The 17,617-nt window shown below is 62.0% G+C and overlaps 1 protein-coding gene across 7 annotated transcripts; it reads left to right on the top strand.

Annotated features, from left to right (window-relative positions):
- Positions 1 to 252: 252 nt before the first annotated feature.
- Positions 253 to 17,317, top strand: CBX7 (chromobox 7). 7 transcript variants are annotated; one of them, XM_084880004.1, is made up of 7 exons: positions 253 to 601; positions 2,819 to 2,862; positions 8,099 to 8,164; positions 8,326 to 8,385; positions 11,293 to 11,359; positions 13,857 to 13,929; positions 14,267 to 17,317. In XM_084880004.1, exons 1-7 carry the CDS (start codon positions 533 to 535, stop codon positions 14,422 to 14,424), a joined length of 537 nt encoding a protein of 178 aa, XP_084736130.1. In that variant the 5' UTR covers positions 253 to 532; the 3' UTR covers positions 14,425 to 17,317. The 7 variants fall into 7 exon arrangements, with proteins under 7 accessions (XP_084736130.1, XP_084736126.1, XP_084736131.1 ...); XM_084880000.1 differs by having other exon boundaries at positions 258 to 601; positions 13,578 to 13,929; XM_084880003.1 differs by having other exon boundaries at positions 270 to 601; positions 14,264 to 17,317.
- The last annotated feature ends 300 nt before the right edge of the window (positions 17,318 to 17,617 follow it).

Here is a 17,617-nt window from a genome sequence, read left to right as displayed (position 1 = left end):
ATCCGAGTCCCCGGGAGGCTTTTAGGAAACGCATCTCGGCGCAGAGACCTCGCCCGGACTGGGAGTCGCCCGGGGCTGCGCGGACCCTGCCTCCTGGGAGGGCGGGGCGGGGCCTGCGGAGAGGGGCGGGGCCTGGAGCCAGGGTGGGGCTCCAGCGGGGCGGGGCCAGCGGATAGGGCAGAGCTCCGCGGGGGCGGGGCCTGAGGAGAGGGCGGGGCTCCCCGCGGGGCGGGGCCGGTGGTGAGGGAGGGGCGGGCCTGTCGGGAGCGCGCCGAGCCCCCGCCCCGCCCACTCCCGCGCGCTCCTCCGCTCGCTCGCGCCGGGGAAAACGTTGCGCAGGTTCAAAAATGGAACGTCGTCGGCGTGAGGGAGCGCGAGGGGGTGTGCGCGCGTGCGCGTGCGCGTGCGCGCCCGGGCGAGGGTGACCGGGACCCCGCCGCCGGCCCGAGCATCGCGCGCCGCAGCCGCGGGCCCGCAGCTCCGCCCCCGGCCCGGCCCGGCCCGGCCCCGGGCCGCTCGCCCGCCGCCCCGCATGGAGCTGTCAGCCATCGGCGAGCAGGTGTTCGCCGTGGAGAGCATCCGGAAGAAGCGCGTGCGGAAGGTGAGGCTGCGGGGGGCGGCTCCCGGGACCCCGGCGGAGCCCCTCCACGCCGGGGGCGCGGGGAAGCGTGTGGCGGGGGGCCCGGGCGGCCTCGCGCGGCCGGGCTTGTCGCCCCAGCCGGTGGGTGCCTCAGTTTCCCCCGGCACCTGGCAGGGCGAGTAGAATGAAAGTTGTCGCCCCGGGATGCTGGGGGCCGCCGAGCCCGCCCGGACTGGAGGTCAGGACCGGGCCGTAGGGATCCCGGTGGACGCCATCCTGCCTCCCCCTCCCCCGCCTCCAAACGTGGGGAGACTGAGGCCCAAGTGGAGGAACCGGCTCGCCAAGTGCGGTCGCGTCGGAACTGGGTCTCGAACACAGGACTCTGGACTCTTGGTACCAAGACCTCTGAAGTTGGGGGCGGGGCTCCGGACCGGCCTCCGGCCTCCGAAGCCTACCGGCCTGACTTGGACCTTCTCCGCGCCTCTCCCCACTCCCACCTCCATCTTTCTCCTCCTCCGGGCGCACACCCCTCCGCTCTCCCCACCCCAACTCTCAGCCCGCCCCTGGGCCGCCCCCGGCGCGGCTCCGCCCCCTCCGTCTCCGTGACACCCACCTGCCCTTAGGGAGGCGTCCGCGGGGTTCGGGGTTCGGGCCGCGCCTCGGGGCTGGGCGGGTCTGCAGGGTGGGTCGCCCCAGGGTGGAGGCGGGGGTCGTGGGGGAAAGCCCCCTGCGGCGCTCGCCACCAGCCTTTCTCCCCCCCCCCCCCTCTCTGCAGCCCCGGGAGGCTCCGGGCGGGGTGGCGGGAGGCAGACACCCAGGCCCAGGCCGGGAAAGTGAACTGATCAAAGTCACAGGAGGCGTCAGCGACGGCGGGAGAGCAAAGAGCCCTAATTGGCTGGTGGCCAGCTCTTCTTGTGTTAGAGAGAACGCAGTCGTGGCATCTTGAGCTCAAGGTCAAGGTGGTCCATGAGCTTCTTTCCTTTCTTTAAAAAAAAAAAAAAAATATATATATATATATATATATATATATATATATATATATATATATTCCATTGATTTCAGAGAGAAAGGGAAAGGAGAGAGAGATAAACATCAAAGATGAGAATCATTGATCGGCTGCCTCCTGCACGCCCCCTACTGGGGATTGAGTCTGCAACATGGGCTTGTGCCTTTGACCGGAATCCAACCCTGGAAGCTTCAGTCCGAAGGCCGAGGCTCTATCCACTGAGCCAAACCGGCTGGGCCATGAGCTTCTTTTCTTCCCCTTCTCTGATGGGGCTGAACCCTGTCTTCAGGTTGGGGCTGCCCTCCTCCTCCTCTTCCTCACATCCTCCAGCCTTTCCTCGATTTTAATTTATTCCCCAGAGCCCAGGGCTTGTCATGGATGCAGCCCAAGCAGCTACAGTGATTACCCTCTTCCAGCCAGGCCGGAGGGGTAGTGTCAGAGAGCCAGGAGCGTCCTTCTTCCAGCCATTCATTCAAAACAGATTTCTAACCCCCAGGGAGGGATCACCCCTCCCCTCCCCGAGCTGGCATCCTGGCAGAGGAGACACACTGTGCCGGCCAGCGGGCTCTGTGCTGCACACCCTGAGGAGGAGGATGGCATCAGAAAGGGTGGCCGGGACAGGCCTCCTTGAAGAGGTGGCATCTTGGCCTCAAAGTTCCCGTGTGGAGGGCTTCACCCATTGGGTGGGGTTTGGCGGAAACTTTATAAAAGCCCCTGTCAGCTCTGAGGAGGGGAGGGTCCGGCTCTATTTTCTAACTACTGGAGGAGTGGCCATCTTTCCTCGGTGGAGGTTTGTCAGCTTCTCCGGGGTCCTCCAGGTCTTTTGAGTTGAGAGACTCACTGGCCTGTCCCCTCTGGGTCAGAAGCAGCCTGGTGGGATTGAGGCTGAGCAGATTTCTATGACTTGGAGAGTCTTCTGATCTAAAATGGTCTTAGCACTCGGATTCTGGACACTGGATCTCTGTTCATGCACACCCCATGTGGTCTCAGAGCGCCAGGCTGCTGCCTCAGGGAGTGTCTGGGGCCAGGTGCACTTCTGTGCTCCAGTAGGGAGGGCCATCTGGGGTGGTCATACAGCAGCCAGAGTTTGTGGGGGAGTGTCTTTGGGTTGATGGGGATCTCTGTATGTGTTAGGGGACATCTATCTGCAGGGGGGGTCAGGCCTTACTGTCCTGTGGGTGGTCATCGGGCCAGCTGTGCATCTCACTGTGTCTGCTTCTCTCTCTTCCCAGGGCAAAGTCGAGTATCTGGTGAAGTGGAAAGGATGGCCCCCAAAGTAAGGTCCTTTGTGTGTGCGTCTGCCTGTACACCCCCGCCCGCCCTGTGCCCTCTCTCCGCCTAACTTCAGCTCCAGCTGCTCGGGCGTGGCCGGCAGGCCTCGATTAAATCATCTTCTCCAGCTTTCCGTTCCCCCTGCCAGCTGAGGGGCTTGGAGCGCATGGAGGTCAAGGCGGGCCCAGTTGCCCCTCTCACCTGCTCCCTCCGGTTAAGTTCCCTCAGGAGTTGGAGACACCCCCTCCCCCTCTTTCTGGCTTTTCTTGGCCCCTGGGAGGTGAAGGCCCAGCATCTAGGGTTCAGAGATGCCGGCTGGCTGCGTGGAGGGGCTGGGCAGGGGCAAGACCAGGCTGGCCAGCGGCGCATGAGTCCTCAGTGACATAGAACTAGGGACAGTCTGAGCCCACCCTGCCTTTGGACAGCGCTCTCCACCCCACAGAGCAGGTTACCATTCAGCCTGGCGAGGCAGTGGGGTGGGAATCTCTAAAGAAGCGGAAACAGGCTCCGAGAAGGGAAGCAGCTTGCCTTCGATCACACAGCAAGTGGGGAAGAGGTGAAGTAGGCCTCCCCATTTTCAGGTGTCTCTGTGCCTCCTCCATCTCAGAGTTGGGGGGCAGGGAGCTGGTCCAGGACCTCTCCCAGACTCCCCACCTCTCACGCTGAGACCCAATTAGAACCTTCACACCAACCAATCACCTCCCAGCAGGGAGCTATTTGAGGGGGTGAGGACCGAGGCAGTCTGGGGCCTTCCCATTGGCCTGTAGGGGCCCCTCCTCCCCGCCCTGCCTAGCAGAAGCCGACTCCTGGAATCCCCTCTGCTCAGAGCCTCTGTCTGTGCCATGGGGGCGGGGCGGGGGAACTGGCCTGCATTGGTCCTGGAAGTGTCCTGGGGAGAGAGGCAGAGAGGATAATGGCCCGGGCTGCCTCAGCATCCGTATGTGTAAAATGGGTTCAATAGTCAAGGTCCTGCCCCCCCCCGCCCCCCCCCCCGCCAGCCCCCACAGGCCCCTTTACCTGTGGGACATTCTGACGATCGGAGTTGGTGGCTGCCCATTCCTCCTGCCCCTCCTCACACACTCCAGCACTGAGGGAGGGTCCGCAGGGCAGATGAACGTGGACGCGCAGCCTGGGCGCAGGAGCAGTGAGATGCGGGAGGACTGGAAGAGGGAGCCAGGGCAGCAGGCACTGCTCCCTGAGCATGGCGCCCCTGGCTTCTGGGCAGGGGGAGTTGGGCAGCTGCGACCTGCAGGCCTGGGCGCCTTGGCGAGGGCAGTGCCAGCCTCAGCGGGGAGGGATCCAGATCCTCCCGTCTCCCCCTGGCCAGGGAGGCCTACATTAACAACAGGAACAGCAGGATGCTCGCTCTGTGCCCGTTAGCCACATGCTTTGCCTATTTTCTCTCCAAACGGCAAACAAATGACTGCCCTGCCTCCCCAGCAGGTGGGGCAGAGGAGCTGGCTGGTAGTTATGGAAGAAGGTACAGCAGCAGATAGCGCGGAGAAGGGCTGGGGACACAGGGAAGGGCTGGCTCACAGGCAGAGGCTGTTAAATCAGCTGCAGGTGCTCTCAGCCCGAAGAAACCCTCAGCCAGCCTACTCTCATCGCAGTCTGCGTCCTTCCTTCCGCTTTCACTAGAATGCTACCGCATCTTCTGCGTGACTGCTCTCCTAGTGATATTATCAGTGGGCACAGCCATAACCAGGCTGCTCATCAGTAAGTCCCTCCTATGATCAGATGTTGCCTATTGAACTGATTTATGGCAACCCATTTTACAGATGGGAAGACAGAAATCCTCAGCAGAGGAGCCCTAGCCCAGGTCACACAGCTGGGATGATTTGGATTATGGGATGCCTGCCCCCAGGGCTTGCAGGTCTGGCCCCTTTGATACACAGTGGCTCTGGCAAAGGTGACCCAGGGTGCTGGGCTGATGGTCCACTCAGTGAGATGTGCTCAGACTGTGGAGCCAGACCAGCCTGCTTTGAACTCTGTTCTATATATTTAAAGCCCTCAACCTCTGCATCTCCGTCTCGCTACTTGTAAAAAGGAGGCCCCAGCCGCACAAGGTGCCCAAAGGTGTCAGTCGCGGAGAGGGCGCTTCTTTCTCCTCCAAAACGGGTTGGGCAGTAGCAGAGTCCGGGATTCGAGCCTGGCAGCTTTTAGTGCTTTCTAGGCTTTCGAAATTGACTTAATTAATGCTTACCTGCTTTTATTACCTACCATACTGAACTAAGCGCTTCACAGGCTTAACACAACTAATAATTACATCAACCCTAGGCACCGTGCTAGTAGCCCTCCTTCATGCAGAGGTAAACTGAGATCTGAATCAGCAGCTCAAAGCCACCCCTGTGGCTGGCCCCCCAGATGCCCCAGCCCCGCGGCTGATCTCCGTGGAGCCGCATCACACGGGGTGGGAGGCCGGAGCGGGCCTGGCCAGTGGGGCGCCCGCCGCCCGCCCCGCGGAGCCTGCGCACAGCGGCGGAGCAGCTGCCGCCGCCGCCTGTTTACCCAGCGCGGCCGGCTGCGGTCACGTGGCCGTGTTTACCTCGCAGCGGGCACGCGCCGTCCCCGCCCTCGCCCCCCATTGGCGGCCCGGCCTTCCGGACGCGCCTCCTGCGCGCGCGCGCGGCGCCGGTGCTGCGAGGAGCGGGCGGGCGGGGCGGGGCCTAGCGGTCCCCGCCTCCCGGGGCGCTCCCTGCCCGCCCCCTCGCGCCTAGGTGCGGACCAAGCCGCCTCCTGTCCCGGCGCCCGGCTGTTCCCTGTGAGGTTTATGGCCACTGGTGGCCTCCATTTTGGGGGAGCCAGGTGATTGACAGATACTTGTGCAATCCATCTCCCCATGCCCTCCCTTCGCACGGAGCAGGGCCAGGCCTCCTGCTGCCAGGTCTGACCCTCTGTTACTGTCCCAGATCCTACTGATGGATGCCCCACGCTAATAGCAGGCCCCTCTGAATCTACCAACCTTTTCCGTGTGCCAGGCCCCAGGTCAGACATGAGGACTTGGTTAGTTAGGCAGTGCCCCTCTCCCCAGGACATCCCAGCTCAATCATGACATGTGAGGTCTCCGAAGGCAGAGCATGGCGGATAGCCAACCACAGACGGCCCCCTCACTGTCACAGGGGCCTGGGCAAGATGCTTACCCTCGGGCCTCAGTGTCTTCATCTCTAAAACGGGTCACCTACCTCAGAAGGGTGTTAAGAGGGATGGATGAGCCCCCGGCAGTAGTCTGCTCTCACTCCTTGCTGTTAATGTCTGTGGTGCCGCTAGTGATTCTAGGACAAGGAAGCTGGGATCTAGAGAAAATTAGGGACTTGCCAGGAACCACACTGCAGCAGCATCAACAAAAAAGGGTAAGGAGGTGGGGAAGTGGGAAGGGCAGAGAGGACTAGAACAAGGCGGGGACATTTCACCAGCTGAGAAAGAAGGAGGCAGCCCACAGCAGGAACCAGTTTCAGCTGAGAAAACCCAACCTTGAGGAAATCGAACTGTGAGCCTCTGGTTGGTCACAGTTTGGGTTTTACCAAAATATACATCTAACCAGTTTCAGTTTCACTTTTCTTTTTCTTTTTTTTAGTTTCACATTTCTTCGGGGTGAGTGAAACCGCAGTGGCTTCTAGAGCCATCCCCAGAGCACCTGGGGGGGGGGGCAGGCTGAGTGCTGGGGAGGGGTTACCGTCTGCCCACCGGCCCCAGGCTGCACCCTTCATCAGTAACTATGGCCGGTGCCAAGGGCAGCGAGGGGGCGCCGGTGCGCCCCGCTGGGAGAGGATCTACAGGAACCTGGCTCCTCCGGATTGAGGAGGTCCATCCGGGCGGACCGCAGAGCCTGGACAGAGGAAGAGCGGTGTGACTGTCTGCCCAGGCTGAGCCGGTGGCCCTGGGTGTGGGCTCTGTGGTCCTCAGGGCACAGCCCTTCAGGGCTGGGTTACGGGGCAGCCGTGCAGCAGTGTCTGTGGAGACAGGAGCAGAGGGTTCTGGTCTTGGGCAGCTTGTTTGTGTCTAGATGGGACAGCTGTAGGCTTCACAGCCCCGGGACCATTTAAGACCAAGTTTTCAGCTTAGCTTGTTCGGAGGCCACAGGGCAGGGCCATGCCAGCCTCTCCCTGCTTCCTACCCCTCCCTGAGCAGCTGTGGGACCGGTCCCTGAGACCGCCTCTCCCTTCCCATCCAGCGGAGCCTCCGCCAGGTCACAGTCCGGCGCTCAGGCTTTGTCTGTGCATGCACGTGTGCACATGTACCCAAAGGCATAACTGTATGTTTGCATGTATATTTATTTGTATGCATGCCCATATGCACACCGATATGTTTAAAATTTTTAAACGCTAGCATCTGTTTATAGTGAATTGTACTGTTTTTTCCAATTACAAAAGTCATATACAGTTAGTTTTTTAAAAAAAATTAAATAGATGAAAAAGTGAGCTGCTTAAAGTACATTCTAAGTAAATAACGGAGCGGAACACGGTGGCTGAGCTCAGGAAGTGCACTGTCTCAGGCCAGGCCTGTCCCCACAGGGAGCAGCCTCTGGCCCGGGAGTGGGGGGGTCCCCTGGGGAAAATCCTAGCGGGTCCTCGCCTGTGACCGGTGCTAGACGTTTACCAAATTCCTGCTGAGTGCCAGGCCCCGACACCAGGCCCCTCAGACCTGGCCTCGATGGCACAGATGCCCAGAAGGCAGGGAGCAGCTCAGCCGGCAAGAGAGGCTGTGCTGGGCTGGGGTTTGAGAAAGGAGTGGGGATAGCAAGTGATAAGCACAGAGCAATTCTGCGTGCCAGGCCCTGCTCCAAACACTTAGACACACGAGTGCTTTCTCCAGCAGAGTCTTCTGCACACGGGGAAATCGAGGCACAAAGACCTTAGGGAAATTGTTCAGGGTTTTACAGCTTCCAAGGGCAGAGCTGGGATTTGAACTAGGCCCCTGCCTTCACCTCTTCTCGGAAGGGCCTGTGGGGCGTACCGCCCTGCCCTCTCCCAGGTCCCCTGAGCTGCTGAGGCGGACGTAGCGTCTCACGCACCATCTGTAGATGGAATGATGAGTGCTCAGCATGAGGTGGCTCTGGTGTCATTGGAACCCTAGGAGGCCCTGCCCTCGCGTGGCCGCCTGGAGCAGCTCCGAGGAGCAGGTGACAGTTTTCTGAGCCAGGAAGGGGCGAGGGCCTGCGGACAGCGGGCGCGGGCGGAGCAGCCGTGGCTTCTGTGAATGCAGGGAGAGCGGGCAGCTCTGACCTCTCGTTTCCCTCCCAGGTACAGCACGTGGGAGCCAGAAGAGCACATCCTGGACCCCCGCCTGGTCATGGCCTACGAGGAGAAGTAAGGGGCGCAGCCTGCTCGGGCCGGGCTCTGACAAGGCCCGGGCGCGGGCGGGAGGGGCCCGCAGCCGGGGGAAGGCGGTGGGCGCCAGCTCCGGGCCGCGGGGCCCTGGCTGCTTTCCTGTTGCTGGGTGATGTTGGCCACTTCCCTCCCCTCCCCAGGCCTCGGTCTCTGCTGCAACGGGGCCTCCCCAATAACTCCTGCTGCGGCTTCTCCAGAAGGTAGGGCTTTCAGTCGCCGTGATGAATGTAAACATGTGTCCTGGTGATGCCCTCTGTGTGAGGAGCAGCAATAGCAGTAATGCCCACGCCAGCCCTGGCCGGGAGATCGGAGACACGCCCTGCAGGTCCCTTAGCAAGAGCAGACCCCTGATGAAGCTCGGGAACCGCCTGTGGGCCGGGCGGCTTTGGAACCCGGGCAGCGGGTTCTGGTCCTCCCCACTCGCCCCTCCTAGCTGCTGGCCCTGGGCAAAGCCACCAGGGCTCCGTCCCCCACATCTGCCAGCGCTCCGCTCAGCTCCGGGTGTTAGTGACGGGCAGCTCCTCCCACACCCGGGAGGAGGGCTCTCAGCGGGGAGCCTGGGGCAGCATGTCCTCCTGCTGGCGAAGGGCCCTGTGAGCAGCACCAGCCATTCCCGCTGCTGTGAGAGGCCAGAGGCACTGAGCTCCTGCCAGCAGGCAGCCGCGTCCTGCAGCTTCCCCAAACCCTGACCTGTCCGGTGCGGACCGGCTTCTCACCCCGTCCCTCTGGTCACCTCCGGAGGCAGGCCTGAGGGTCATCTGACAGGTGGGGAAACTGAGGCTCTGAGGAGCTGTGGGGCTTGTCCAGGAGCCTCCCAGCTGGGAAACAGCCCGAGCCAGGCTCCCTTCTGTATGTGGGAGGCCCTTCCTCTGCCTTCGGGCCCCTTCTTGTCGAGTCTCCCCTAGGACATCTCCTGCTGCCCATTCCAAGGACCAGTTCTCACTGCTCCTGCCTTAAAGACGAGGGTCCCTGTCCCACAGCTCTTCCCGGTCCCAGTGCTGTGCGGCCTGGAGCAAAGTGGCTGTGACCCTGGAGAGAGATGGGCAGCATCACAGGCCTGGGTGAGATTCCTGGCACCTGGCTCTGCCACCCACCAGCTGGGAGGTGTCTGTCAGGCAAGGCCTTGCCCTCTGAGCCTCGGCTTCCCCATCTGTGCGATGGGTATAGGTGCTGACCTTGAGGCTTCTTGGGAAGCAAAGGCATGTGGAAAGGAAGCACTCTGCAGACCTTGAGTGTGGGCAGTACCTTCTGAGTGTGAGAATCTTCTGGTGGTAATTGGGGGTCAGCTAGCCTATTCAGCAAGTCTTGATTGAGGTCATAGCAGGTGCCAGGCACTGTTCCAGGCTGGGGTTCCAGCAAGGCACAAAGGCAACAAACGTCCCTGCCCCCTGTGGCTCACACCTGTGTGGAGACACGCAATACACAGTGCTCTGACATACGTGTACCATGTCAGAGGCTGATCCCTGCTGCAAAGACAGGGCAGGGGACAGGGCGGGCGGGGTGCTGGTTTCCCGGGGAGTGAGCTGGGTGTTTGAGCAGAGACCTGATGAAGTGAAGGACTGAGCCCAGGGGGTCCAGAGAGAGCAGGGTGAGGCCCAGGGCGTGCAAAGGCCTGGGGTGGGTCTGTGAGGAGCAGCATGGAGGCGAGTTGGCTCTGAGTGTGGCTGGCTGGAGTGGCGTGAGCTGGGAGGCTGGGGTGAAGGGGGGGCAGTGAGGGAGGCAGGGGCATCTGAAGGAGGGGTGGCACCATTCGGGGAGGGCAGATGAGTCCTGGTAGACTATTGGCGTGCTATTTTGAGTCAGAAGTCAATAGTTAAGGACGAAGACTTGTGCAGGCCCACTGTGTTACTCTCACTCCTCTGTCTTGGTGAAAAGGAGGTAGAAGGAGTGAGGCCCATTTAACACATGCTTTGCAGGTTTTAATGAGACTCAGGAGGCCAGCGAGGGGGCTCCACTGGGGTGCGGGGTGTGTGTGTGTGTGTGTGTGTGTGTGTCCCTGCACACCAGGGGCACTGAGAGGGCACTGGGCTTGCTGGGGCCCCAACTCTGTGGCAGTCTCAGCTCTTTAGCTCTGGACACAATGGAGGGAGCGTCTGACGGATTCCAGGTCTGAGCTGGTGAGGGCTGGACAGAGTAAAAGCCCTGTCTCACCCTCTCACCTTCGCTCCCCGCGGCTTGCAGACAGCAAAGGGGGAGGGGCTGCATATTAGAAGCCAGAACCACACAGCCTGGGCTCCAGGCCTGTCCTACTGATCCTGACAGGACCCGAGGCCAGACCCTCCCAAGGTTGGAACCAGAGCTTAGCATTTTCACCACCGGCGGGAGGTGTAATTTGCCAACGTGTTGCTCAACCTCTCTGTGCCTCAGTTTCTTAGCTATAAAATGAGGTAGTAATAGAACCTCCCTCGTAGGATGGTGTGAGGGGTAAAGCCTTTAGAGCAGTGCCTTGTACAGTGTCCAGTATGTGGTCATCGTAATAAACAAGTCAGGTAAATAATTAACATATTTCCCTCAGGCTCTTCTCTTTCCCCCTCCCCCTCTTCTCTCTCCTTTTTCTCCCGTCTCTCCCCTTTTTCTCCCGTCTCTCCCCTTCCTCTTTATTATTTTAGCCTGCCTACTTTCCATTTCCATAGATACTAGGGACATCTCTCACGGCTCTTAAGAGCCAAAGGTGGGAGGGGTCCTTCCCAGTCTCACCAGTGCCCTGGGGCATTCCAGGCCCACTTGGTTGACAGGCTCTGTACACTCTCCTGGGGTGGAAACTCCCTCACTCTGGGGGAGGTGGCGCCAGCAGCACCGGAGCAGCGCTCTGCATGAGCCTGGCCCGGAAAGAGCCACGCACTTTGGGGGATACCACCGGAGCCCCCTCAGCAGGGCCCAGGCTGTGCTGTTGGCTCTGGAAGCTGGGACGACTGAGGCTTCGGAGTTCAACACGTTGTTACGGCCTGAAGAGAGCAACAGGGAGGGGCCCCCATCCGGGGCCCGGGGGTGGGGGGGGAGTCTGTGAAGGATGCCCTCCCCATAGATGCAGGGGGCAGGATGGAGGACACCCTACTTTCCCTTCCATGTCACCAGTGTTTTCTTTTCCCCCCTCTGCTTCGCACCAGGGAGGAGAGAGACCGCGCGTCGGGGTATAGGAAGAGAGGTCCGAAACCCAAGCGGCTTCTGCTGCAGGTAACCGGCCGGCGGTGGTGCCCGCCCAGTCCCGTGCTCACCCCCGTGCCCAGCTGGTGAGCTGACCCCCCGCCCTCCCGCCCCGCCAGGGTGTGCGCGGAGGCCCTGGGGGGGAGGGCCAGGGGGAGTAGGTGGGAAAGTGGGAATGTGGGCCTGCACGCAGGAAGTGGGGGTGCTGTGGTGGGAAGGAGAGTGGACATATGGCTCATGGACTCCTAGAATCTCAAAAGCTTACAACTTTGTGAATGAGCCTTTTGCATAGTCAGAATCCCTAAAGCACACAATTGTAATATTTGAGGTCCTTCGAGAGAAAACTTTAGAACTGAGGAAACATGAGAGCCTGGGATTCTAGAATTCAAGCAAGGAGTGTCGGCATTCTGGACCACAGTCGTGGGATGTCCTAGAAATGTGCCATCCTTTCCTGGCTCTCTGCCACAGGTGGGTCTAGACGCCGTGGCAAACTGATGCCCAGGTCTTGGGGCACCATGCCCACCTCACTGCTTTGCTCCAAAAAGAAGGTGGAGCCTGAATAACGCAGTTTTGTGGTTTGAGGCCATCCTGTTAGGCGATTGGCTTCTGAGCCTGCGTTCTCTCCCCGTAAAATCGAATGGTAGGGCGCCTGCTCTCCTTCAGTGTGAGGCCCATCAGGGGGTGGGAACCAAGAGCAAGTCTTCCTGGTCCATGTGCAGGTGAGTCCCGTCCGGCTTCCTGTCCACTCTGCTTGTAGATCACCTGGGCTCCAGGCAGACAGAGGCCGCCCTCATGCTCGGGCCTGCCCCCCGGGCTCGGTGTGAACGGAAAGATGTCTGTCAGACACCCCATGCTCAGCTCTGTGCTCAGTGCTCTTCAATGGACATAGCCTCTGGGGCAGGGGTGCTGTCTGTTTCTGTGGAATAAGTCCCCTAACTAAGCACCGTGAAGCAACAAACACGTGGGATTCACACAGTGTCGGTGTCAGAGCTCCGGGGGCATCCGCTAGTTCTTCAGGGACCCCAGTTCGGGTGCAGCCACGTCGGCCAGGATCCCCTGCTCTGCAGGCAGGACGGGCTGGGCGACCTGCTTCAGAGTGCTGCTCACAGCACTGCTCCCGGGCGTGCCAGATGCTGCGGGGGCTGCTCCTTCCCCCGGGTCCGCCCCGAGGCCTGCAGAGGGGTCTCCAGGGCCCCTGGCTTCCCCTGGAGTGGGTGATCCAAGAAAGAGGGAGGAAGGAGCACAGCATCTTTAATGACCTCGCCTTGGCGGTCCCCCCACTTACCCCTCCGCCGAAAGGGACCCTATGGGTGTGGATTCCCAGGGCGGGTATTGTTGGGCCATCTTGGAGGCTGGCTCCACCTTGGAGCCGAAGCTCAGGGAGGCCGGCAGCGTACCCAGAGTCAGAGCTGTAAAGCCCAGGTCTGACTGCTGCTGCGAGGCTGTTAGCAGCTCTCCCGGGAGGCGAGGACAGAGTGAGTCCAGCTTGCAGGGGTTTCCTGGGCTTGGGAGGGCCTGCAGGCCAGGCTGAGGGTTTTGATAAAGCTACCTAGAGGTTAAGCCCTCCGAGCACGGCCTTATTTTCCCACTGCCCTCCCAGCTCAGCCGTCCTCCCATCACCCAGGCAGCCTGCACCCCACGGTCCTGGTGGGCCTGAGCAGGGGGGCCTGGAACGGAGCTGCACGTGTGATGTTTGCTCCGACCTGGAGATGCCTGGCCCTGGGTCTCTCCGGGGCGCGCTTGGCCTCCGGTGAAGGTGGCAGTAGCAGGCACTGTCCATGGTTATCTAGGCCCTCCCCACGTCTTAGCACCAGGGTCCTCCTGGGCCTGTGTAAGTTACCCCAGCGCAGTGAGACAAGCCCCCAGACCGCAAAGCCCCAGCCGGGACAAGTGGCAGAACCTTCCTTCCAGCCCATTTTAACAGCGAGGCAGGGCGTGCAGAGGCCTCGGCCTGCATAGCTGCTGCTTCGGGAGCCCACGTGGCCTTCTCGTGCCTCCGGCTCGGGCCTCCGCTGTGTACGCAGGCCGTGCCCGCGGCCTCCGCCATGAGCCCGCACAGCCCCTGGGGAGCGGAGGCTGCCTGGGGGCGTAGGGCTGGGACTGGTAAGAGCGGCTCTGGGCTGGGCTGGGTGACGGCTGCCTCTGGGCCACGACACACGGGACGGGCGCTCCGGTGGGAGGAACGGCATGAGCACAGGCGCGGGGGTGGGAGGCCGGGCTGACCCGCCGCGCCCTGGCTTCCCCGCAGCGGCTGTACGGCATGGACCTGCGGAGCGCCCACAAGGCCCAGGGCAAGGAGAAGCTCTGCTTCTCCCTGACGCGCCCGCTCAGCAGCGGGAGCCCCGAGGGGGTGGTCAAGGCGGGGGCTCCGGAGCTGGAGGACAAGGGCCCCTTGGTGCCCGCCCTGCCCTTCCCGCTCCGCAAGCCCCGCAAGGCCCACAAGTACCTGCGGCTCTCACGCAAGAAGTTCCCGCCCCGCGGGCCCAGCCCGGAGAGTCACAGCCATCCACGGGAGCTCTTCCTGCAGGAGGCACCGGCGCCGGACGTCCTGCGGGCAGCCAGCGAGTGGGAGCCTGCCGCGCAGCCCCCCGAGGAGGAGGGTAAGGCGGCCCAGGCCCGAGACCCTCGGGGCAGGGAAGATCCCTGAGTCATCGGGTCCAGGCGGCCTCGTGCCCAGAGCGGGCACGGGCTGCTCGGAGGCCACACAGCCTGCCAGGACCCTGGCACCCGCCCAGGGCTTCCTGTGGTCCTGCCAAGAAAGAGAATGGTGTGACCTCCTCCCATTGTCCAGTCCGCGCTGGCCTGGCCTGGCTGGAGACGGGACGGCCTGGTGCGAGGGGCGGGGATAGTCTGCATGCTGCCACCTGCTCCCACCTTCCCGCCTGCTTGTCGGCGCTGTCCTCCAGCTGTCCGTCTGTCTTTCTCCCACGGCAGTAGCAGATGCAGACCTGGCCGAGGGGCCCCCTCCCTGGACACCCGCGCTCCCCACAAGTGAAGTGACAGTGACAGATATCACCGCCAACTCCGTCACCGTCACCTTCCGCGAGGCCCAGGCCGCCGAGGGCTTCTTCCGAGACCGCAGCGGGAAGTTCTGAGTCCCCGTGTCTGCCTCTCTCAGACTGCTTTCTTTGGGCTCGGGGTGGGGACTTCCAGAGGTGGGGAGGGGCCTAGGGACGGGCAATTATTTTATTTAAAAATATGAAACGGGAGGAGGGGGAAGATCCCAACACTGCCCCACCACCCTCCCCTTTCTCTGGGTGATGTTTACAGAGAGGCCTCGGGTCTGTTTCTGCAGGGCTGGGTGCCTGGCACTGCTCCGTCAGTTTGGGCACCATCTCCAGAGCGGAATGGGGACAGGGCCACCTCCGGACACCTCCATCACCACTCTTCCCAGACAGCAGCCGCCCAGCCCCAGGCCTGCTGCCTTTGCCTCTGGCAGCCAGCCTGCTGTGTGTGGAGGCTGCCTTTGCCCGAGGGCGGTCGGAGCTCCGGGGCCAGAGGAAGGTTAGAGATGGCTGCAGGGTCCTGAGTCTACCCTGAGAGGGGTCTCTCCCCTCGCTGGCGGCTGCCAGCAGAGGCCTCCTGCTGAGAGCTGCACCAGTTCCCCTCACAAGACGACCCCCCCCAGCCCCAGCTGCACACGTGTGCACGCACCTTGCCCCCCTGCCCGTGAGCGTGTGCATGTAACTGCAGGCATGTGCGACGGGTCCTGCAAACCTCCTGTTTAGAAACCTGATCAGGTGAATGTGAGGTGATCACAGCACAAAAGAACTTGCCCCCGGCACCACATGCTCACCCACCTGGCATGGCCGGTCACGTGACCGGATCTGGCCCTACTCCCTTCGTTCCCTGGAAGCTGTGGGCAGGGTCTGGCATGGCAGGTGCCTTCTGCTCCGGGCACGTGTGTGGTGTGTGGCTTCGCCCGGCCAGCTGCAGATTGGGAGCGACTGCAGGGGGCCTGCGCGTGGTCCCGGGGGACTCTGTTCTCTGACTCAGGTCACCTTTCAGCCCTTCCCCCTCCCCTCTACCGCCCTCTCCCCAACTCAGCCAAGGCGGGTGTGCGTGGTCAGGGAGGGAGGGAGTCCCCCACCTTCTCAGGGCAGCCTCAACTCCCTCCGCCCCGCCTCCTGCATCCTGTGCCCCCTCTGCACCCCTCCATGCTGAGGCGGGGCTGGCCTGTGTCTTCCTGCGGGCAGGCTGCCGGGGGCGGGGGCACGCTGTGCACCAGCCCCAGGCCGCCCTCCAGCACAGGCTGTGTCTGCCAGCGGAGGGCACTCACTTTCCAGTTTGCACCAGTGTGCCCTGTGGACTGGTAGCTCCCCAGGCCGTGAGGAGTGGCTTCTGCCCCGTCCCAGCCCTGCAGGCAGGAAAGGCCACCAGGCTGGCCCCGCACCCTTCCTCCATTCCGCCTGCCCTCCAGGCCGCCCTCCCGCTGTGTCCTGAGGCAAGGATAGGGCTATCCCTCCCCAGTTCCCAAACCAAAGACACCGCACCCGGTTCTGTGTTGGGTGCCCTGCGGGCAAGATTCTCAAATCCCTGGTCCCTCACGCCTTCCTCGTTTCTTCACTGTCCAGGGTAATTCAGTGCTTCCATTGGGGCCAGTCCCTGCTTGGGGACTTGATTCACACCCCAGCCTGGGAGTTGAATCTAGAGGCACGTGGGGGTGGGTCAGGGGGGGCAGGGAAAGGCAGCTGGAGTAGGGACATTCTCAGGCCGGGCTCCCAGCAGAGGCGCTGGAGAGGGTGGGCTGGGAGGGCTCCATTGAACGCTGTTTACTCACGACTTTGGGACAGGCTGGCAGCTTCCAGCATAAGTCACCCTCCTTCCCCAGGGACACAGGACCTCGTCCTGGCTCAGGGGCCTCCCGGAGAGTGTGTTAGGTCCGCACCACGGGGAGTTTAAGGAGGAGGTTCTCGCAGCGGCCGGGCGCCCTGTGCGGTGCAGGCGGGGAGAGCTCGTGTTCCCTCACAGGCCGCGGTCAGGGCCGCGTCCCACAGGGAGCCGCCGGGACAGGAAGTCCTTGGAAGATAGCGGGGTGTGGGCGGTGCCCCAGTCAGCAGGGGAGTGCACCTTATCTTGCTTCTGCAGGTGCAGGCTGTTTGCTTCAAGCTTCGGGAAAACACAACAATATATCTCAGAAAACGCCCCCCAGGAGGAACGGGCAGTGCGTCCCCATAAGCTGCCCGTGCGATTTGCAGAACCGGGGCTTGGGGCCTGTTGGAATGAGGCAGCAGCAACCAGACCCTCTTGCCTCTGACTCAGCCCTTCGCGTCCCACAGTGTCCTGTGTCCCGGGGAGGGCTGACCCTGCAGAGCCTGCTCCCTGGGAAGGGCTGTGGCCGTTAGGGCCCGCCCCCAGCACATAGACCTCTGTGAGGGGGTGGGTGTGGCCGCCTCCCAGCCCTGAGTGTCCCCCCCTCCCACCTCGCCTCGCGTCCGCACTGAAGGCCAGTACAGGGAGTGGATGCTTCCAGAGCCTGGACCTCCTGCCTCCCTGCCACCCCGCCCCCCCCATTTGAATGTAGTTGGTACTTTTTTTCGCCGTGGGTTCGGGCAGGAGATGGTCCTCCACCCCTGGCAAGGCCACTCCTGATGCCGCGGCCGAGCCCATGACCTTCGCCCGTGGATCCCACTGCCAACTCCCCCTCCTCCCCGCTGGAGGGCGCTATGCTTCTGGGTAGCTTTGGCCTTAGAGGTGGCCAGCCTGGCCTCCGGGGCTCAGCACAAGAACGCTTCCTTTGCACAGAATGAGCAGTGAGCTTTGTTCAGACGAAATGAATGTATTGGGAGGGCTGGCATGGACCGTCCCAGCACGTGCCTCTTCTGAGCGGGCGTGTGCCGGGCAGAGCCTGATGGATGCAGAACTCGGGTTTATTTTTGTACTGATATTGGTAACAGACTGTATAGCATCTATTTATTTAGATGATTTATCTGATAAATGAGGCAAAAATTATTAAAAACACATTAAAGTTGATTTTTTAAAAGGTGACTGGGCATTGGTTCCTCCTTTGAGTGCGTCACAGCTGTGGGGAGGAGCGCTCCGCCCCCAGGGCTCAGCGGCGGAGCATGAGCCTGGGCAGGCCAGTGTCTGACTTCAGATGGGAGGGAAGCGTAGGCCAGTACCGGGGGAAGTGGTTGGGAGCTGGAAACCAGTGTAGATAGCTGCATGGCCACCTTTGGGGTCAGGGTTCGAGGGGAGGCGTGGATAGGTGGGTTTGCCAAGGGTGTGCTTCCGTGGCGGGTGGGCAGCGGCTGGACTTGCTGGCAGCTCCTAGATGACTCCCGGCAG

The sequence above is a fragment of the Pipistrellus hanaki genome (assembly GCF_964339955.1).
Source record: "Pipistrellus hanaki genome assembly, chromosome: 3".
Taxonomy (NCBI): domain Eukaryota; kingdom Metazoa; phylum Chordata; class Mammalia; order Chiroptera; family Vespertilionidae; genus Pipistrellus; species Pipistrellus hanaki.
This window is presented reverse-complemented; position numbering and strand designations above follow the sequence as displayed.